Below are 22,897 nucleotides of genomic sequence, written 5' to 3' on the forward strand. Positions count from 1 at the left end.
AGGGACAAATGATTCAGTTTATACCATGTAGAAGTCGGGATCCGTGGCTCGGGGGCACTTGACTCTCATCTCTTACATAAAATCTATGTACCTAGGTATGCTGTTGTATACTCTAGTACGACTCATCTCGTGTTGAATCAGCCATAGTGAAAGAGCAGAAGACATACTAAGCGAAATAGGGCCGCGTCATAGAGGTGTTCTTATTGATGAAGTGAATGTTCTAACACCAAAACTTGAGGATACATTAGCTTAGGAGATTTGATGCCGAAGTCAAGGGTAAGGTTTGGACGCCTGTATGTACGTCTAAGCATATTGGAATTACGCTCGATGAAGACTCGTAGTTTTGTTTGATCAAACTCTGAATTTGACCGGTACCTGAAGCTCGCCCATTCGTATGTCCTCTAATAAGAGGATGCCCAGTGCTGCTTAAAGCAATTGAGGTATCAAGCCTCGGGGCTTCTGAAGTCTAGGACCTTGTGAATGACCTACATGAAAATTTATATGGGAATGTATCCTGACGATGCCTAATATACTGGATGCAATCAAAATTATGTCCCTATCTCTCGGTGATGCGATGCATTTCCAGGGTGAGGAGATAACCGGGGTCCTAGGTATTTTCGAAAGATCCATCTTCTTTTTACAGCACATTATGGGTTTCAGAGCAATGCGATTCTTCCAACAGTAAGATAGAGGTTTCGATTACTATGTTGGACTTTGAGAAACATGATACATCTACTTCACGTGCTGGTTAAAACAGTGGGGCAACAAACGAATAATTCTGCTAAAATAGAATGGTAAAGCGGTGTGGCAAATGAAATATAGACTAACGATTTTAGGTTAAGTGGTAGCAGCATCAGCCTTGTTTAATTCAGCCTTGGAGAAATAAAAAGGTCTTGTACGCCCGAGTACTGCCATTGTTATATTTATTGAATCACCTCCACCAAATCATATCCTAGGCACGCCCACTTCGTCCTCTCACATCCTACGGCGCATACAAAAGCTCATTTTGTATCATCCTACCCGCCGTTGGAAATCTTCCTCTCCTTGTAATATTACTCATTCCCTTCATTTTTGGCGCTATCCCGTCTTATTTGATCCTGCTCCTTAGTCTTCGTACTACCAAGTGCTACAAACACCGCCAACTGTAAAACACCTCAAAATCAATTCTTCTCACATTCATTCACAATTCGGTTCGACCATCCAAGACCATTCACATTGCGCATGATTGTCTATGCGATCGAGACACGGCTTCTTCCATTCGTTGCACATAAATACTTTCCAACAAGTCTTGCGACGAGAAACCGTTTATTGATTCGACAATTACCTCTACGCTATACTCGAAACTCTCTTTTATTGATCCCATCTGCGCTTTCAACCTCACGTATTATTCATTGTTTGAGAAAAAACAAATCAATCAATATGATCGGCACCAATGGCGTTGCAACGCGTTCGAAGAGAAAGTCACATCCAACGGGCCCCGAGAGACCTCAGAAGCAACTCCGAGCCTTAAACGGAAAAGAGTCAACGGGTGTTAATACTCCAGAAATCGACCTTTCCGACGATGATTACGACATTGATGGACTGCAATTATTACCGCCAAATGTGTCGCCAGATACAGCTGAATGGCAGGCCACTATTGAGCGGGTGGTGCGAAACGTAGTGTCGATCCGATTCTGCCAGACTTGTTCTTTTGACACAGACCCTGCACTAACCAGCGAAGCTACTGGCTTTGTGGTAGATGCAGAAAGGGGGTTAGTTTTCCATGTTCAGATGGACGTGCCGTCTGTCTTTTAAGCTTTATTAATATGTCTGCAGATATATCTTGACCAATCGACATGTTGTTGGATCAGGACCTTTCTGGGGATATTGCGTTTTCGATAATCACGAAGAAGTTGATGCATACCCGGTTTACCGTGACCCTGTTCATGATTTCGGTATATTACGATTCGACCCTAAAGCTATCAAATACATGCCTGTTACCGCTCTGGGGTTGCGACCAGATCTTGCCAAGGTAGGATCGGAAATTAGAGTGGTTGGTAACGACGCTGGAGAGAAGCTTAGTATTTTATCCGGAGTCATCAGTAGACTCGATAGAAATGCCCCCGAATACGGTGACGGATACTGCGATTTCAATACCAATTACATACAAGCAGCAGCTGCAGCGAGTGGTGGAAGTTCTGGAAGTCCGGTAGTTAATGTATGTTTGAACATTCACATCCCCAATTTTTTTACCCTTCAAATATTGATGTGCCGCTAGATTGATGGATATGCCGTTGCCCTACAAGCGGGTGGAAGAAGTGATGGTGCCGCAACTGATTATTTCTTGCCTCTCGATCGACCTTTGAGAGCTCTTCAATGCGTCCAAGCGGGTAAGCCTATTACCCGGGGAACAATTCAATGTCAATGGTTAATTAAGCCTTTTGATGAATGCCGGAGACTTGGTTTAACACCCGATTGGGAAGGCATTGTCCGAAAAGCATTTCCCAAGGAGACCGGTATGCTCGTCGCAGAAATTGTTCTTCCAGAGGGACCGTCACATAAATTGATTGAAGAGGGAGATCTGTTACTGAAGGTCAACGGCGAATTATTGACACAATTCATTCGTCTGGATGATATCCTTGATTCCAGTGTTGGTCAGACGGTAAGCTTCCTTATACAGCGTGGCGGAGAAAATATCGAAGTCGCGGTTTCTGTTGGAGATCTTCATATGATTACACCAGACCGTTTTGTCTCTGTCGCAGGAGGCAGCTTTCATGATTTGTCGTATCAGCAAGCACGTCTGTATGGTGTTGCCTGTAAAGGTGTCTTCATGTGTGAAGCCAGTGGATCATTTCGATTCGAAGGCACGGATAATGGCTGGATGATTCAAACCATTGATCATAAGAAGACGCCTGATTTGAAAAGCTTCATTGAAGTCATGAAGAAAATTCCGGACCGGGAAAGGGTTGTAGTAACATACAAACATCTCAGAGATCTCCACACTCTAAATACCGGCATTCTCCAGATTGACCGCCATTGGTCAAGTAAGATGAGATTGGCTGTCAGAAATGACGTCACTGGTCTTTGGGACTTTTCGGATTTAGCCGACGCTCTTCCACCCACAACACCTGTAGCTAGGTCTGCAAATTTCATACAATTGGAGAATTCACAGCATCCAGCGGTAGCGGACATTGTTCGTAGCTTCGTTCGAGTGCTATGCCACATGCCTGTCAAACTAGACGGCTACCCCCGGAACCGTAAGTGGGGCATGGGCGTTGTTATCGATGCTGAGAAAGGATTGGTTGTTATCTCTAGAGCTGTTGTTCCATATGATCTATGTGACATTTCGATCACAATCGCCGATTCCATCATTGTGGAAGGAAAGGTAGTATTCCTGCACCCTCTACAAAATTATGCCATCATCCAATACGACCCATCGCTGGTTCTTGCCCCTGTGCAAAGCGCGAGATTGAGCAATAAGCAGCCCTCCCAAGGAGCTTCAACATACTTCATTGGTTTCAACACTAACATGCGAATTGTCGTTGCTAAAACCACCATCACTGAAATAACTGCTGTTGCCATCCCTGCAAATGCTGCATCTCCAAGATATCGGGCCATCAATATTGATGCTATCACTGTTGACACAAGCCTGAGTGGTCAATGTGGAAGTGGTGTGCTTATCGGTGAAGATGGCGTTGTCCAAGCCTTGTGGTTGACTTACTTGGGAGAGAGATCTCCATCCAGCTCAAAGGATGTCGAATATTATCTCGGTCTTGCAACCCCTACACTCTTACCTGTCATTAAAAAAATACAAAACGACGAGAAGCCTCAGTTACGCATGTTGAGTGTTGAATTCAATACCATCCAAATGGCTCAAGCTCGTGTCATGGGTGTCTCTGAAGAATGGATTCGTAAGGTTGCTGAAGACAATCGATCCCGCCATCAACTTTTCATGGTACGAAAGCGCACCTTTGAGCGAAATAGTGAGTCGGGTGCTCTTTTGGAAGGAGACATCGTTCTATCTCTCAATGGTAAGATCATTACTCGGGTCAATGAACTTGATGTAATGTACGACCATGACGTTCTCGATGCAGTCATTGTCCGGGATTGTAAGGAAATGCACATTAAGCTTGACACTGTTTCAGCTGATGATCTCGAGACTGATCGAGCTGTTTCCTTCTGTGGAGCTATTCTACATCGCCCTCATCATGCTGTTCGCCAACAAATCTCTAAACTTCACAGTGAGGTTTACGTTGCGGCGAGAACAAGAGGATCTCCATCCTACCAATACAACCTCACCCCAACAAACTTTGTGACCCATGTCAATGGGAAACCAACACCAGATTTGGAATCATTCTTGAAAGTGGTCATCGAGATTCCTGACAATACATGTACGTTTCCTTGTTTTTTTTCCTGTCAGATTGACAAATTACTAATAGTATTCTGAAGATTTTCGCATCAAGGTAGTAACCTTTGATAATGTCCCATGGGTCATCACAATGAAGAAGAACGATCACTATTTCCCCACTACAGAGTGGATTAAAGACCCCTCGGAAAAGAGTGGTTGGAAAAGAATCACCTATGAAATGGGTAATGCCGTGGAAGGTGAAGGCAAAGAAGGTATTGGCAGTGTAGTTGGCGATGACGTCGGAGATTTTGATGTTGGGGGAGGATCTGACGACCCTATGTACTTCAAGTCATTGTTGTGAATCACATATATGACTTGCAATTGCATAGACAAGGCATGATGTCAGCGTGTATTTTAGTGGTTTGCAGTGGATTTTTATAGAGGGTAGCCAACCATCAGTGAGCGAACAAGTACAGCAGCATTGACATGCGACGGTCAATTGCTGCGAAGCTTTGTGATAGTTCTGGTATATGAGGCTGCGGGTTCACGCCTTCCGATGATTCTAGTCGCATTCGCAGATCTAGATATGGGGCGTTTTTGGATGATGGCCAATGATACCAAACCGATCATGGATCGGAGGATGAATAGTAACAATTTCATTCATGTATATGTGCAATACACATTTCATAGATATCAATGTACCGCGTTTACTTCCGTCTTTCTCTACATCCTTTGTCTCGCGTTGCTTTGCTTCTGTAAAGAAGCTGTCAAGTCGCAGTAATTAGTGTATCAGTGTCTTCCAACGACGTACCTGCTTTCCTCAAGACGCGTATTGTCACCTCAAGTGCCACCGTCTAGTTTTAACATCCGCTCCTAGAGTTTAAGTCTGTCGAGCACAAAAGTGTCAGCAGAACTCTCGATGCAAGTAATACTGAAGCAATGCAAGTTCGACTCTGAATTTTGCTTCCGTGTGTTGAGCCAGCTTTCGTCTTGTGGCCTTTCGCTTAAATGTTCGCTTAACGCACCACAGGAATCGCATGCTCAGTTTCAAGTTTGTCGGGAGTCTGGGTGAGTTATAGCTGTTGGAGCATGTACCTGTCGAAGTATATACTAATCTAGGTATATGTCAATCGAGGTATGTATATATATCAAAGTATATATTTGTTGAAGTATATGTCTATCGAAATATAGATCTAATGAAGTGATATCACTTAAGGTATATTTCTGTCGAAGTATGTATCTATCGAAGTAAATATTAGTTGGAGTGTAAATCTATCTAGGTATCTGTCAAAATCTCTTTTACTTTGAACGAAGTCCAAAGTCTAGTCTTTCAGCGCATGCAGCTATTCGATTAGGCAGTAGTTTAGAAGTCACGCCATCAACGGAGCCATCAATGGAATTGCATCAGTGATGCGCAAGACGACCTCATACCAGTAGTTCTAGAGTCCCGCTGAAATGATTAGTTTTACGGGACTACATGCAGTTCAGTGATAACGGAGGGCCACGAGAAAAAGTCACTTGGAGAACGTCACTTGGGGAAGGTCATTTGGAGAAGAGGCATCAGAAAGCGACAACACTAGCCTATTCTGCAAACTTGAAGTTTGCTAACTACTTCTGCTACTTTTGTTACTATCTCGTAAGCTACATGACATGATATCGATCTTCAAATGAACTGGCCCCGGTCTTCGTGGGCTCTTTTGGCGTGATCTGAGATGTATATTTGTTAGTTTTAGCTCCCGCTTGCCAGCTTTCTGCAGCATACGTCTGCTATTCCATGTCTCCGAGCTCGCCAATTTCAAGTTCCGTTGACTTGCTCTGCATGCTTGTTTCCAGATGATGAGTGTAGTTTTCAGAGTATGTCAGCTGTCCGCTGGTTTTGGCAAATTCTTTCGATCACCTCACGCATACGATTTCGTATCTCCACTGTCTAGTCTATGCATACCCATCCGGTCATTTGAAGCAAATCTGGCGATTCTGGCGTGATCTTCATGGTAGTTTATTGGAAATAGTCGCACTCGTTTTCGCATACAGAATAGTAAGAGATATGGTTGATTTCCATGCTTGGAATCATGTATTCTTGCGAAGTTTTCTGTCGTTTGCCGTATGATCGATGATCACCCGCTCGTTGTGCTACCTTTTCGAGTGGGATTTTTTGCTCTAGCACCTTCCCTTCCTCCTGTTTAACGTTTGTACTTTGACTTTGAGTATATTGAGCGAAGATGCCATTCACCGTAGAGTAACGTCGCCTCCTATCGTTGTCTGCTTGCTTGAGATGTGTCTGTTGATCTAGGGGCTCACCTCTCCTATAAATGTTCTTTCTTTCTTCCTTGATTTTCTGTAGGAATCGAATCTTGGTCTGTATGTTTTCGCACTTATATAGTAACAAACCATCGAGTATTTCCACATTCAAGAGAGATAAACTCCTCATTACCGCCTCGCTAGCAATTTTCGTCATTTTCGTCATTTTCGTCAAAGCAAAAGTAAAAACTAGAAATAAAAAACAAGTTAAATGACATAGAATGTACAAACGAATTTCGTCGAAATTGGAAGTTCATCATTGCAAAAAAAAAATCGAATCGTCGTGGAAAGTTTTCAACCTGCGCATGAATCATTTTTCGATGATATATGGAGAAACAAGTCGGGGGGAGGAGGTCCTTTTTAAAGACAAAATCACGCTTAGAACCGCAGATCTGAACCGATGTACGTAATTAGTTAGCTTGACGAAGAAAATCACAACGACCAAGCACATCAATTTACTAATAAGGCATGCAACAAGTCACACGCAAACACATAACGAGATAATGATGACTACCTAGATATATCATTAAGTAAATGGAGCTAGTAAACGCGTTACCCAGTCCTTCAAAGCAACGGTACTTATTTGAGTACCCCGATTTTCCAGGTCTAAGATCACCATAGCACATCATCTGAAAAAAACTGAACCTCTAGAGAAAACTTGCAATCACGTAGTCCAGACCCTAACTAAATAAAGTTTCCAAGCTCAATTTACATACCGTCATATTCCAATATTGTCCGAACTTCCCAACAAACCTAATAGCAACCTCAACCCCAATACCACCAATCACCATCAATCACCACCATACAATGATTAATACCCAAGCACGCAATATCCCCCCTCTGAATTTCTCAAACTAGACTAAAAAAATAAAACCGATATTCCCAACTCTAATTGAACACCAAATCTATCTTCTCAATGTAGTGGTGCCCGAGACACACACCTCATAGTCCTTCATCCATGCAATCGCCTAAGAAACTCAATGCAACATCGCGTTCTCAAGAAAATGCCTAAAGCTACGTGGAACATTTGAAATTTGCATCCCGTAACTGTGACTTTGAGTATAAGTAAATTAATGCCCCACACGAAATGTGAGAACTCTTGTACCTTGTCAATTAACTCTTAATTTCTCTGTTCTCTCGAACCTCGTTAGCGCCAACATCCCCGGAACTATACACTCGCATAAATATCTACGAAAATGAATCTCAGAAATTTTATTCAGACACGTCGACCCCCCTTTTACAAACCCAACATACTAATCCAACTTCGCTTATTTTTCAAGAACACTTTCTATGAATCACCTTTGCAATTTATTCACATGGAACTTTACTTTCGTCAACTTGAACTTTAACTCTATTTTGTGAGTCTTCAATTGGTGATACTACTCTGCTTATTTAACAGTAACATAAGCTCCTTTCCCCTTTCCTTATTCTCGCATCCATCCAAATTCTAGGAATATAATCAAAATCTACCAATGTTTGTCACAGGGCGCTATGTTACAGAACCATGCATCCCGGGTACTTTATACCTGAAACAAAATACGAAATCCTAGCTCAAGCCAAACCCAGTCATTGAATGTGTACATTCGCTGGCTCTATGATGATTTATTTTCAGCTGGAAAAGATCTCTTCCACCTGCTGGCTACATATGGTATATAAGGCGCCAGTTCTTCCGCTGTCGGTTGTCTCAAAAGTCGAGCTTGCACCTGTTTTGGCATGTTACTTTGAGCTGAAAATGTGCGCGACGGTTGTGTGAGTTCTGAAATCGTGTATTGATAAGGTGTCCCATTGTTAGCGAGTAGCATTCCCTGCCTGAAAGAAGCTACTTGTGCCCCCGGGAACGATTCATCAGCTTGACCTGACACCTGCGCAGGCATACGATTTTGAGTTTCAGTTGTAATTGGCGATCGCACAATTTCGGAAGGAGAACGTGCAGGATGCATGTGGTCATTCGCAGAGATCTGGTCCGTGGGTGGTTGTATACTTGATGGCAAAGATTCCTTCATACCGGTTCCTCCCTCTAGGGAACCCATTTCATGTTCATTTTTTGATCGTTTGATACGCCTTGAATCGTCTGATAATTGAGGTGCTCCTGCTACTGGCTGGGGGGAAACACTTGTCCTATCAGTAGACGTGTTAGAGGTTGGACTGTTTCCTTTGTCGCTTGAAGAATTGGAAGTCTCGGAGCTTGAAGCACGAATAACCGGAGTAGCATGAATCTTTGGTTTTTCTTGGCGCTTGCGCTTCTTTCCACGCACTGTCAGTGGCTCAGGCGTTATCGATTGCCCAGTTTGTGCTCTTTGTCCTTGTACCGGTCCCGAAACTGGCCACTGTTCCTCTGTGTCAATTTGTTGTTGGTTCGATGGTGAAGCTGACGTTGACGTCTGAAATGTAAGTGGATCTTGAGTGCTGGTAGTCACAGCCCACTCCGCAGCTTGGATTTTGAAGAGGTCGAGTATGTCAGCCCAAAGAGGCTCCCCTGTAATATTCGATGGCAGAGATCTTTCGTAAATGAGTTGGTTGTCTCTAGCCAGTCTATCGCCGATCTCTGCAACCTCCATTTTGAGCCCGATAGCATACTTCAAGGGAGTACTTTCATCAATGAATGCCGTTTTTGTATATAATGACCAACTTCCTTTCGCCTCTGTTCCATCGAGATCACTGTTGATTGTAGCATGCATTAAAGTATGCGTTGCGCACGGTGGGACATCATCTTTGGCCGGTTGGGCTGTTTGCTCTGTTCCGCTTGCAACTTTGACTTCTTTAAGAAATTGCGATTTTGGGGCAAATTCCAACGACTCGATGGAGGAATAGGGAATATTTTTGATCGCTGCAAAGTCTTTAAGGCTTTTTCGTGCGTCCGTGGAAGTATCCAGTGACAGAGCGATGAGCTTTCGAAGCATCTCTCCCAGGGCCATCCTCACTATAATCAAACTTTCTTCATTCCTGAGCATGAACAATTTTGTATCCGGTTCCGCATTTTTCGCATCAAGATCTGCAATCGCAGTGGCCATACAGTCATACAACTCGGTATCAGAAGGACTATCAAACACATTCGATTCTAAATCCGAAAAGGAAACAGTGTATTTGCCATCAGCAGCACCAAGGATTTGAGCGATCGGGATGAACCTTCGCTGGTTTGATCGAGTAGCCTCAGTTTCTTGTTCTTGCGAAATCATTTTCCCTGTGGCGCATGTTTTCTTCTCCATTTGTTCTGGATTTACTATGTATTGTTAGTCATGGCATCCCGAAGCAAGTTTCCTTCAAAACATACCATTTTTTGTTTTTCGGTTTCTTCTGGTGACCGCTGGTGGGGCCGTGGTCGATGGAGAGGCTTGAGCTCTTGTAGTTGATGAGGAAGCTGGCATTGTCGTGATCGATGGGGGCGCTGGAGCTCTGATAATTGATGGGGGAGCTGGTATTTCCGTAGTTGATGGAGAAGCGGGCATTGTCGTAATTATTTGAAGGACTGGCCGTGGCATAGATCGTGAGGGGCCCGGCAAAATGGATTGGCCCGCAGGTGCAACAGCCAGCGAAGTTCTTCTTGTTCGCATTTCAGAATTGATGCTTTTTCGAGGTTGCTGAAGATACTGCTCACTGTTCGGTTGCATAGCTTGTCCACTCAAAGTTGTCAAAGGACCCATCATATGCTGAAAGCCAGTAGTCAATTTTTCCCCCGTATTCTGGTAGATCATGGGTGGTGGTTGCATGTACTCTTGATTATTCAGCGGTATCATCGGCCGTTGAATCGGCACATTGTTCTTAAAGACAAGAGATGGATGAAGAGGAGTAACTCCATGTACAAGCGTTGGTGTGGTGTTGCCTGCCACCTGCTGGCCTATATACCAGCTCTTGAATGTTCCGGGCTCCATCATTTTCGTCTCTCCAAGGGCGAGACGCTGTTGAACAAAGTGTCGAAATTCGGCGTCCTGTTCTTGCGCCGATAGACTAGCAAATGATGACACGGCGGCGGTAGCCATTCCTTGGTATGCTTGTTCGTGATTGTTGACACCATTGAAGTTGGTCTGATTGATGGGTATTTGAGGTTGTTGACCGCAATAAGTAGGAGTTTCTCCAAGTTGGAATTGAGCAGGTATTTGCTGGTTATTGTTGACACCATTGAAGTTGATCTGATTGACGGGAATTTGAGGTTGTTGACCGCAATAAGCAGAAGCTTCTCCACGCTGGAATTGAGTAGGTATTTGCTGGCTCATATTGTGTCCGTTATTATATGGGACATAAACAGGCATTGAAAATGGTTGATCAAAATTGATTGGAGGAACTTGAGATGGCAAATCAATGAATGCTTGTTGGGAGGTGCAATGTTCCAGAGTACTTGTATAGTTGCCCTGAATTTGAGCCTGTTGTTGTCCGAAGTTATAGGATGGATCTTGAGCCTGATGTTGATTGCTATCGATAGGCCATTGAGGTACTTGATCATGGTTGATGAGAGTTCCATCAACATGGTAATGAGCAGGTATTTGCGGGTTGACATTGTATCCGCCATTGGTCGTATGATAGTCAGGGAACTGATCTCCTCCAGGCATATCTTGGAAACCAAACGATGGAATTTGAAACGGTGGATCAAGGAAATCAACAGACGGATTTGCCGCTCCTGACATTGTTAGTGCCCTGTCGCTGACCAGCCTGTGTCTGATAGCTCCAAAGGGTTCATGGTTTAGTGGATAGGGTCGCTGGTTACCAATATCGTGAGGTCCTCCTTGGTTGGCGTTGGAGCCGATATCATTTGTATCATAGCCCGACATTTTAATGAACGGTGATATAATAATATACAGCTTCAAAGTATTTGATATTAGGATTATATGTGTCGAATTGTTGTGATGGATAATTTGATGAAACTTTTTTGGAGTTGCGGTGGTTGTGTTGTGTTGTATGTGGAAGTGAGTTTTGGTTTCAAGAGGGGCAGGATTTTGTATACACAGAAAGTGCCAGCGTACCCCACCTATTAATCGGTAAAATAGACCTAGACTAGACTGTCTAGCGCTGGCAAATCTACCCAATAGAGCTCTCAGCCACAAGGAGATTCGAAGGTTGCCGTAGCAGAATAATTCCCGAGGGCATTTAAATAGAGAAGAAAGATATAAGACAGCCGTAGCTGTACCTTTATGGAACTGCACAGAAAACTCTCGAGCCCGTGTTACTCGTCACTCGTCACTCGTCCGAACTTTCAGATGTTCAACTTGTGGTGAATTAACATTGATACATCACTTTACGAGATGACAGCAGAATAGAGAACAATCATCTACAGTATCAGACTGACCACGCCACATTTGATTGAAGAAGAGTAAACTCATACCAAAAGAGGAACTTGAAGATATCCAGGTAGCCATCCAATCGAAAAGATGATTTTGAGACAAATATGTAACCCTGATCTCTCAATTTCACCCCTGGAATGAATATGTATCTCCTTGTCTGACATTCTGATTGCAAGTACCGTCTAGATGCATATTCCTCATTGATAACCTTCATCAGTACGATTCTAGCCCAAATATAAAGTCAAAGAACAGATATAAAAATAGACAAATGTGATAGAATCTCGGTTTATCGTCCTTTATTTTGGATGCCCATTATCTCTGCTATCTATAATCTATTCTTGTAAGAGGTTGTTAAATGAATCGCCTTTATGTATCCAACTTGTAAATATAACTATACACATACTACAAATTTCAAATGGAAACAGAGAAGAAGTATTCGGAGAAGATACATCAAAGTGAATACGGTGAATACGCAGTTTGATGCTGATTATTCATTCTTTATTATATATTGAAATAATTTTATTCCTATATTTCTATTTTCAGTGAAATCTGTCCATCTGTGTGCCTTCTCTAACCATGCCCCTGTATATTTCCGCCCTTCCTTCCTTCCTCTTCCATTTCTTCTTCTCCAAAAACTCATTCCATCTCTTGATTATCTGCATCAGTATCACAATTACAGCATTCAAGTGTTTCAACAATTGGAACATTCAACTTTTGGAATTTATATTATTGTGCTCGCCTCGAAGTACATCAAAGACTGCTGACGAGTGTGATGGCAACAAGACTCTACACCCTATATCTTCAGGCCTGGCCGCTCCCTATTTTCCTGCAGAGTCTTCGCGACATCAAGTACCACTCTCGAAAATCTATTCGCATGCACAAACCAATCATTGTATCAGTTACAAGTTCTACCGACCTACTGGCACAGATTTGGAGCGCAAGAATAAAGTCCAAGATAAGTTGGGTTTACCGATATTCTTTATACAAGTCAATCTTTCAGTCAAGCTCCGTGATAGAGCCAGCATATGCAACAATCTTTTCTAATTCGCAGACATGCTAATCCCTTTTCTTTAATAGCACGCATCTTCTTATTGTCGAATCTCAGTTCCTTTCTACGAATCCTTCTTTCTCTGCCTCGAGACGAATCGAGCAATATTTGCAGCTTAGAACTGGGTTGTTCTGTATTCTATACCGGAAGCAAGTATACTACGAGAATATAGGGTTGTATAGACTTATAACAAACTGAAGGTGATAATTCTGCTGAGAGTGCATATCCTTATTCTCGATTACAACGCATACACTATCAAAATATCTCTTCACGTACAATATTTACAATTCTCATAGCGAGCAAGATTTTTTCCTCAGTTCATTGGGCATAAAGTATCATGATATTCCTTGCGAGGGTCTTTCCAGATATACGTAGTGTTCCGAAAGTCAACCATCTCCGATTACAATTATTTACACTTACACTTTCCCAACCCCAATCAATACGCCCAAACACTATGTTTGCTCCTTGATTTTAACACATAATGAATATAAAAATAAATCATTTCAGTCGATTACAATGGAATATATAAATTATATTAAGTTTGGCATGTCGTTTAACCCCTGCATCGGAAAATTATACCCGGAGCCCCGCATTAAATGTCAAAATGTCAAAATGTCAAAATACGGGTACGCAGTGAGACGTCTTGTGCGCATTTGTTATTCCCGGATTGTCCCAAACATCAGGCTTTAATAATTACCAATGACATATCGTGACGTAAGATTAATCAAACAGAAAATAAGATTCTGTTTCATTCCCCAATTCTTTCGAATTCATTTGTGGCGGATGTATCATTCTAATAAGCCATTATTGTTTGAAGGTACTCGATGTCATACTCTTGGCTTCCAGATTCGCTAACTTCTCGGGTATCGACCAATCAAAAAAGAGTACCCCTCTAGATGTCAACGGCCAGATCACTATGCACTTCCACGATAACATGGTTGACTTTGAGGACTTGCTCTTTGATCAGTACGATCCTTTTTAATATACCTTGCTTACCCGTGGACTTTGTAGACACAATTTAACGCATCACGAACCGAGATTTTGAGGCTCAAATCAACAATGGGTGCAGGAATTCGTGAGACTCTTTAAGCTGACTAGAATCACAATTAAACAATTGTCTTGGAGTCTGCGAGAAAATCACTGTACTGAGTTCATTGACGGTCATCTTTTTCAAGGTGCTGGAGGATGCGTTTTTTTGATTCTAGATTGGATCGGATAGTTAGGTTTAAGAATCGTGTAGTCTTACAAGGGTATGAAAGTGAATGTATCATACGAACCGGGACAATGATAAACTTCTGAAAGGGGAAAGGGAGGGGGTGACAAGATCTTTCCTTTAATATCTGCACTCCCACTCTCACTCCCGCACTAGACACAAAAGCTTTAAAACCAAATATGCATTCCACACCCAGTACAATATTCCGAGACATCGAAATACCAACTCCTTAGATATACCACTTTCAAGATATTACATATGCTTCAGCGACTGTCAGTATACTTGCGAGTCTACTTCCCACACACCTTTTCCGTTTATGAAAACGAACGAACTACTTCCTCGTATGAACATGCAGATGGAGAGGGATTGGATATGTTCTGCCCCATGGTGCGGGTTGGTTCGAAGCTCGACTCGATGCTCATATCGCCGTAGTTGGATCATAAAATTGGCAGATATACGGAAGAAGGAGGTGCTCGCAGACTGTTAATACACTTCTCCTAAGACTTTTTCCGAGATTTACATACGAGACTACATGTTCGCAGAAGCAACCGAGGAGGTGAACAAGAGTAATGCGGGCTCTATGATAGGCATGGTAATCCCTCTCGAGCTATCGACTTGAAAGATCTATATAAGATACTCCGGATGCTTCTGGAACAAGTAAATAAGAATCAAGATCTTTCCTACATTTCACACTACGAAATATCTTACACCGTCATACCGAATCTGGAGAGGCACTGGATACGCAAAATTCTATTTAGCAACAGACTTATAATGGTAAGTGGAATGCGAAAATAGCAATACATACTAACAACAAAGGGCGATTCTGCAGATATCCGGAATTTCCATCGAGTCTATGGTTTATACACGCCTCACCAACTTCCAGTGCGCGGACTCACAATGACTACATCGCGCACATGTGGTTACCTATTCAAATTTCCAACAGAATCCTGGCTCGGGAGATTGATCCATCGAAAGAAATCTCATGGGAATGTATTAGCATACGAGAGAGAGATTTCGAGAACAGGTTCGAGACTGAGATTGAGGCGGAAACTTGACGGCGGGTGAGGATGTGGTGTATTCAAGAGTTTAACTTTCATAGACGGTCGGATATGTGGTCAAGAGAGGCGTGAGAGATACGGTGATATTGCCCTTTTACGTGTGCAAATGGCAATTCATATCGCTGCTGGCTGGGAGGTTAGGCTTTGCAAAAAAATGGGTACTGGATATTTGCGAAGAGAGGTTTTGAGTTATTTTGTGGAAAGTCATACATGCTGTAGTTTGAGAAGGCCAGAGTACGGATGAGTGGAGGAACTGTTGGATATATGGGAAAGTGAGAATGAAAGTAAGAGGTGAGGCATCGCAGGAGGAGGGGAGTAACAGGTATGGCCAATTCAAGTGTATAAATGTTTGCTTCTACCATCACTATGTCACTACACCATGGCATAACAATCACCCCATACAAACCTGGGCATATACTCCTTTCTATCCCACACTTAATAATTGAAATCCCTTCAAGTACATTTTTCAATATTTAAGCGTAGAAGAAATAGTACTTGCGCTCAGACCCTTGAATAGCTAGTGCTCGTATTGAGCGAATTGGGTGATACATCTTGGCATCATAAACCAAGGGTTGGGATGGGTCGAACTGGGAATCGAAAATGATAAATGGTGATCGAGTAAGTAAGACTACCTACCTAGATCCTACAATTCTTCGTATCAAAAGAGACAATAAGCAATATGGAACCCCGTTCAGTTCGATGTTTAGTTTTGTTCAAATCGTTTAGATATATTCTGATGAATCATAATTGCGTACTCCAATTCTCTAAATCATGTGTAGCTTTATACCTTTTCTTGGGACAGCAAGCGGGAATGATTTTTGAAAGACAAAGAGAAAGAAGAGATAGTATGAAAAGTGAATACGCATTATGAGCACCGTACCTAAGGGCATAAAATTTAATTTATTAGAATTCACAGTTAGATTATATAATATCAAATCAGATCAGATTATATTATATCATATCATATTAGACCACCCCTCTACAGATATATTACACACTTCTTTACTTGTCGATTTATAAACACTTTGAATACTTTAGGGCTTGTTTGGCTCGAGTCTCGCGTGAATAAATGCGTTATATAAAAAAAATGCACATAAATTTCTTTGTACTTTGTAAGTCAAAATGTATACTTTGAAGTTGTTTTATTTGAATCAATTTGAAAATGCAAAAGAAGTATATATTTTTATTTGTATTCTTAAATATACTATTAAAATAGAAAATAGATTAATTTATTATATAATAAACTCCTTATATATATAACTTTTTTTCTCTTTATCACTTTTTATATTGCTTTCTATATTCAATATATATTCTTAATATATAGATTATGATTTATTACATAATATTATATAGTAATTTTACTATTGTTTTTAGTATTATTTCCAATCTTCATTTTATTCAGAAATAATATTATTACAATTATAATATCTATAATACTTGAAAGACATTATAAGTATAATTGTTGTATTATATTAGCAACTACTATTATTAGTATTACTATTATTACATTATATACTTCAAAACATCTTATTGATAAGATCCCTTAATATATATCGAAATTAACTAAACAACAATGGATAATAAAATTGATTGAACGGATATCCAAATAGAATCTTCAATAAACTATTTAATATTAGAACTACAAATCTTTTTGATAGATATTGATATATTACTAGATTTAAATAGAGTGATGGTAGAGTTCAGAGTTATAGAAATAAGATTATTAAAGAGGTTTTACTTTTAATTAGATCTATACTTATTTTTAGATTATATTTTTTATAGTGTAAGTTAAACTATTAATAAATTCATATTTTTTCTTATATAATGCAAAAATTTACTTATGTGCACTTTGTCAATATTAATGCGAGCCTCGAGCCAAATGGGCCCAACTTTTACAATGTACCTATGCATAGGTACATATATCATTCCACTTCATCGACTTTGATTCTATATTTTGCGAATTTTTATATCCTTGTATTCTTATATCGTTATATGTATCTATGTAAGATCTTAAATACACATCATACTTCGATATCTATATCCTAATGCTCATTCCATTTCATCCCATTCTACTCCTGAACTAACTCTCATCCCCTCATCCACAAGCTCACCAAATTAAACCAATCCAACTCAATCTAACCATCCACCCACCCATCTCCCAAACACACCCATCCACCTCCTCATCTCATACACACAGCCAGTCCTTCACAACCTCACTTCCCTCTCAACTCCCCCCCCCCCCAAAAAAAAACTTATCTTCTTCCTCTTCCTCTTCCTGCCACATACTACTTTGCTATACTCAATGAATCTCCCGCTTTAATCAAGACCTCCTGTTTCACCTCGACGTATTGTATGAGCTAGTGAGTAGTAGGTATCCTCTTCTAATTTCTCTGTCCAATATATAGTGCTTTATCTACCTAGTAATCATTATATCTTCAAAAATTTCGTTTTCACTCTCGCTCTCACTCAAAACTTAGATACCTAGATACATTTCCCTAGTTCATCACCTACTAGGTAGTTTCATTACACATCACATGTCAACCATCATTCGTCGTCCATCACCTGCACAGAAAGTTATCATTCCCCTTTTATAACCCCCCACCCCATGCCCCCTCTCCTTCTCCTATTCTCTCAAACCCAATCTCCTCCTAAAGAACTCCCACGACCCATCCCATCACCACCCAGCTCATTCTCCACCATACATCCATCGATTCTCTTCCTCTCCCTTCTCTGTCCCCCTTTCCCCCTCCCAATTCTCCAACTCTCTATTCAGAAAAAGATACTACACAGATACACACTAATTCCCTCTCCATTCCCTCTCAATCTCCCAGATTTTCTCTCTTTCATGCTTTACTGTACTATACGACCAACTAGCTCAGCTAGATCAGCGAGCTTTCATCTCCATGCACATAATAAATCTTCGCACCGTAATTATTATACCATCATTTACTCAAACTGATCCTATCACACCAATTCATACACTCATACACTCACCCACACACCACCACCACCACCAGAATCACCGAATAAATCTCAGAAGAAATCTCAAGAAAAAAAAGGTCAACTTCTAAATTTACAAGATTATTTGTTCTAAGGCGCGTCTCGTATGTATGTATGTACGAAGTATGCAATATGCTCATTTCATTCATTCATCCCAATCATCCATCCATCCATTCATTCATTCATTCATTCCATAAAACATCCTCGAATTCGCGTAGTATATCTTTCTTCTCGCGTTATTCAGCACTTCAATGAAAAATACAATCCTAATATGTATGCCAATCCATTCATTCATCCATCCTTATCCCAAGGGGTATCTGGAAACGAAGCCATTCAAAAGCCAATCAATCAAATTAATAAAACCAACGTGAATAATGAAGTCGAACCAGAACCAAAACTTCCAGACCATGCTACCAAACGAATTCCTTTTATTTGTTCCAAATCATGTCCACGAACCAATGCACCCATTCCATTTAGTCACCAGAATCCCCTCCAATCATATTCCTTTCATCTTATTTATTGAACCTTCCCCATCACATCCACGTCATTTCTCTTGATGTATCTCTAGAAAAATAATACTCAGCAAATAACAAAAAGTCGGAGTGTACTATCATCAGAATAGTAATACTATTAAACAAGTGCCGGCGGAATTTGAATTAGTGTGTCTTCTTTCTTGGTCTCTCCCTCTCTTGACCCTCTGCTATGTTGAAACGCTCCTTGTGAATAGCAAATTCTTTCATGGCTTGATCATGACTTGCCATCGCTGCGACCCAGTGACTCATGACTGCCCCATCTTCCTTGAGACCACGTCTGTAGATGTCGAGACCCTGGGGATTTTCCCAACGATTTGATCCTAGTCCATCGTTTTGATTCTTGCGTGCGAGGAGATGTAGCAACATGCGCTTGGCAAAAACATCCCAGTCACCCATATAAGCTGTAAATGACGATAAATATATACCTTGTGACAAAGATGTGCTCGATTCGTGAGTATACTTCGGAACAGTGGGTGGCTTTGGTAAGTTGAGGGAAGAAAGAAGATCTTGAATGTTCATGTCATTAAATTCGACTCCCAGGCCTTCTGCGTCAATTGGAGATTGTGATGGGGCTGCAGATCTCTTGAGTTGGTCGGTGTTGATCTTCAGTCCAACATTAGCCTTTGGCGGTGAAGCTGGTGTGGACTGGCCTGCTGGAGGTGCAGCTGGTGGAGGTGCAACTTGTGGCGGAGGAGCTGGTGTAGCTGGGGGAGGAGAATCGACATCCATTGCATCTGGACTAGCCGGGGGCTTTGGGGGCTTGGGGTTTCTGCCAGTAAATAGCGGCTTGTCATCTGCGCTGTCATCTTCAATGACTACCGCAGCAGAGCCAACAGTGGGCTTAGCGATAGGCACTCTTGGTCTTCGAGACCCAATTCGTGTAGGAACAGTAGGCTTAGTAGGCGATAGGATTGACGGAGGAGCGAATGTTTGAGGCTTAAATTTTTCTGCCCAGTCCTCTGGAGAGAACTTAGTACCACCGGGGGATTCGATTGGTGTATCCGAATTGACTCTTGATGCCGGGAAAGGTTTTGAATCCGCTGAGCGGCTCTTAACGGGAGATCGACCTCTTGTTGGCCGACTTGCTGACTGAGCACGGACATGGGAGGAAACCGGGATTTGAGTACTCTTACGTTCTGGTACAAAATAATCACCACCAGCTTCAAACTTTCCATGCCACTCTTCAGAGGAAAATGTAGTATTGATCTTAGGCCGAGTTGGAGAGAATGTTTCATCATCCAGTTTCATAGAGAAGCTATCATGAGAATTACTATTAGCATGGGCATTTAATTTATCCAACAACAAAGAATTCAAACGCGAATCGCCAACTGAAAATGCAGATTGAGATTTAGTGACAAAACTTGGCCTCTTGGCAAAGTTACTCGTCTCAGCTGGCGTCGACTTGAACGAATATGTAGCCTTATCATTGTGGACCTGGTGGTTAATACTCTTCGTTGGCTTTACAGGACCATTTTGACGAGAATTCTGAGCCCGTTCCTTGTTGGTTACCAATCGGTCGACGAGATTGTGTTGAGCAGCCTCAAAAGAATTCAGTTTGTTCGCAGACTCAACGCTGTTGCGATTTAATTCGTCTTTGTCTCCAGGGTGAGACCCTTTTAAAGGACGAGAAGAACCTCCACTAAGAGGTGATGCAGTGGGACGCTCTCTTGCAGTAGTAAAAGAACCAGGGTACTTTTCTTTGTATGCATCCTGCATGCTTTTGGAGTTGAAAAGGGGTGGACGCGAAGGGGTTCCAGGGAATGATGCATGCTTGATATGATGGAGCGGCTCCTTGGAGTCAGAAGCAGTGTACTTAGAAGATGTATCATACATTGAAGGTTGTGGTTTAGGCTCTTCCTGGGCTGGAGTTTTATCTGTAACGAGGTTAGTAAACGAGGGTCGTTATATGCTAAGATCTTTCATCTTCATTCAAGGTCTCAGAACCAGACTCACTTTGATTCGATGTTCCTGGGGGAGCAGCATCTGGCTGTTTTTGCTCTTGAGCGAGTGCAGGTTTTCTAGGCTTGGCAAATACCCGTGGTTTCTGGGGATTGATCTCTGGGCCATTACCAGAATCCGATGAATCAGGGGAGGATGCAAATGCATGTGTTGTCTTGGGAGGGCTACTCTTTGGAGTACCATTTGGACGTGGGGAGGGTAAATTTGAATCAGATCCAGCACGTGGAACAGGCTTTCTACTTTTTGGTTCAGCAACATTCTCTCGGGTACTCTTCGACCTTGCTACATTGGCTGCGTCAAATGGATCAAACTTCTCCCCTCCGGCACTGGCATATGGCGTACTGATACGAGGCTCGTATGGTGACTCTTCTTCGGTCCTGAATTGTCGCAAAGGATCATTCACCTTCGCCGATGGACGGGTATTATGATTGACTGGTGGAGCATTAGGTGGAGTATCCTCCTTCTCACGTTCCCGCTCGAATGATGGAGAGTCTCTTGGTGGCGGTGGTGGCGGCATGTTTCTATTGACACGGGAAGTAGAGTAATTGCCCTTTCCTGCAGATGGCTCATCCGCTCCCGGATTGCTAGGCATGAATCCATTTCTTTTTGGTGTAGGAGGTGGAGGATTACTTGGTTTTCGTGGAGGGTCGGGGATATAGTCGTCGAATCCTGGCTTAGCTCTTGGAGGTGCATTAAAGCCCCTGAAGCTGCTCTCTTCGCGACTTGGTTGAGAATTGTACTCTTTGGGTGCTGCTTTTGGTGTATTCCATGTCGGACCTGAACCAGTTCTGTAACCGGATGATGGTGTCTTCTGATGACCCTTCATGCTCTCCCATGCATTGAACGTACTTTTCCTCGCCTCGGGCCCTTCTTGTGCCGCTGCGCTGGCTGATTGTTTCGGTGTTGTGAACGTCGAATATCTCGCAGCACCAGCAGATTGTGGGGGAGGATTTCTATTGGGTCGATATGGCGGTGGTTTGGGCGGACGAGGGAATTCGGAGCCATAATTTGAATAAGGATTTCCTTTCGTAGATCTGAAAGCTGAAGCTGATGTATATCTGAACCTCGATCGAGCATCGTCGTATCTTTGTCGCTCCGACGGATCTGTGAGGACTTCGTGTGCGGATTGAATGGCTTGAAATTTGGCAGTAATGTCGCTTTCCTTTCCTAAATTTCTATCTGGATGGTACACGAGAGCTGTCAAGAGAAAAAGGTTAGCTTTGAGCGCGGGGAAGGCTAAGACAGAGGATTGTGTACCAAGTTTCCTAAATTGTTTCTTAATCTCATTTATCGAAGCACTTGAATCAATCTCGAGATCAGCATAGTAATCCCGATCGAAATCTGCCTTCACCATTTTTGAAGGGGCGGTTCAGACCAGATTCAGTTGCAAAGCTCAAAACGTATGTGGAAAAGTTTCTGGTATCTTCTAAGTCGAGACAACGAACTGGATTATTGGACCGGTGGCAGACAATGACTTATTGGCTACACTGAATATTCCATTCGGAAATTGGGGCTTAGAATTTGAGAAGACTTCTGAAGTTTTGGTGGTGATAGCAAAAGGAAATGGAAAAGATCCTGTGTTGGCCCAGCTACCCTGTTTATTTAAATTGGCCAGGACCTAATAAATCTCGAGGTGGGCTGTAAGTATAAATTCGTGCGCAACTTATCCTGCAATACTGTTCAGTACCTAGTAGATAAGAAAGTATGTGTGGATAACCAGGTGATGTTGAAGTTAAAATGAAAGGAAGGGACGGGCGTATGTATCACTCCGTCGAAATTGGCAGCAAAACAGTAGTAAGAGAGACTTTCTTTGGCTTGTGATACCTATTCTGAGGTAAAGGTAAAGGTTAGAGGTAGAGGTAGAGGTAGAGGTAAAGGTAGAGCTGGTAGTCAAAAGCAATACTAGGTAGGTGGGATTTGTTTACAGGTAAAAGGTGGAGGGAGGCGGCTAAATAATCGCCGATGATCCACGGACCAAGACCCTGAAAACAGTGATTCCTTCGTAGGTTGGTACTACTAGGTGGGAGGTAGGCAATTAATCATATTTCTTTTACCTGTCATTGATATCATGTCATTTCTGGATTCAATTAATTTTTGAACAATTTACAAATACTCAAATTGTATGTTTATACACAGCATATATATGTAGGTACACATACCTAGGTAATTCCAAAGCTATCGAAGCTGG

General features: G+C 42.1%; 4 protein-coding genes across 4 annotated transcripts; 1 reads left to right on the forward strand and 3 right to left on the reverse strand.

The window, feature by feature from the left end:
* The first annotated feature begins 859 nt into the window (after window positions 1-859).
* EAE97_005286 (uncharacterized protein) lies at window positions 860-5,043 on the forward strand. Its single transcript, XM_038875798.1, has 4 exons — window positions 860-1,751; window positions 1,816-2,197; window positions 2,258-4,370; window positions 4,429-5,043. The coding sequence occupies exons 1-4, from the start codon at window positions 1,222-1,224 to the stop codon at window positions 4,686-4,688; spliced, it is 3,285 nt and encodes a 1,094-aa protein (XP_038733135.1). The 5' UTR covers window positions 860-1,221; the 3' UTR covers window positions 4,689-5,043.
* A 925-nt stretch (window positions 5,044-5,968) lies between these two features.
* On the reverse strand, window positions 5,969-6,791 carry EAE97_005287 (uncharacterized protein; the record flags this gene model as incomplete). Its single annotated transcript, XM_038875799.1, has 3 exons — window positions 5,969-6,034; window positions 6,270-6,311; window positions 6,357-6,791. The coding sequence occupies 3 exons, from the start codon at window positions 6,789-6,791 to the stop codon at window positions 5,969-5,971; spliced, it is 543 nt and encodes a 180-aa protein (XP_038733136.1).
* A 1,426-nt stretch (window positions 6,792-8,217) lies between these two features.
* Window positions 8,218-11,388, reverse strand: EAE97_005288 (uncharacterized protein; the record flags this gene model as incomplete). The annotated part of the gene is made up of 2 exons (XM_038875800.1): window positions 8,218-9,845; window positions 9,897-11,388. The coding sequence occupies 2 exons, from the start codon at window positions 11,386-11,388 to the stop codon at window positions 8,218-8,220; spliced, it is 3,120 nt and encodes a 1,039-aa protein (XP_038733137.1).
* Window positions 11,389-18,873: 7,485 nt separating this feature from the next.
* Window positions 18,874-22,063, reverse strand: EAE97_005289 (uncharacterized protein; the record flags this gene model as incomplete). The annotated part of the gene is made up of 3 exons (XM_038875801.1): window positions 18,874-20,624; window positions 20,704-21,906; window positions 21,967-22,063. 3 exons carry the CDS (start codon window positions 22,061-22,063, stop codon window positions 18,874-18,876), a joined length of 3,051 nt encoding a protein of 1,016 aa, XP_038733138.1.
* Window positions 22,064-22,897: the final 834 nt, after the last annotated feature.

Source organism: Botrytis byssoidea (assembly GCF_014898295.1).
Source record: "Botrytis byssoidea strain MUCL 94 chromosome Unknown BBYS_009, whole genome shotgun sequence".
In the NCBI taxonomy this organism is placed as follows: Eukaryota; Fungi; Ascomycota; class Leotiomycetes; order Helotiales; family Sclerotiniaceae; genus Botrytis; species Botrytis byssoidea.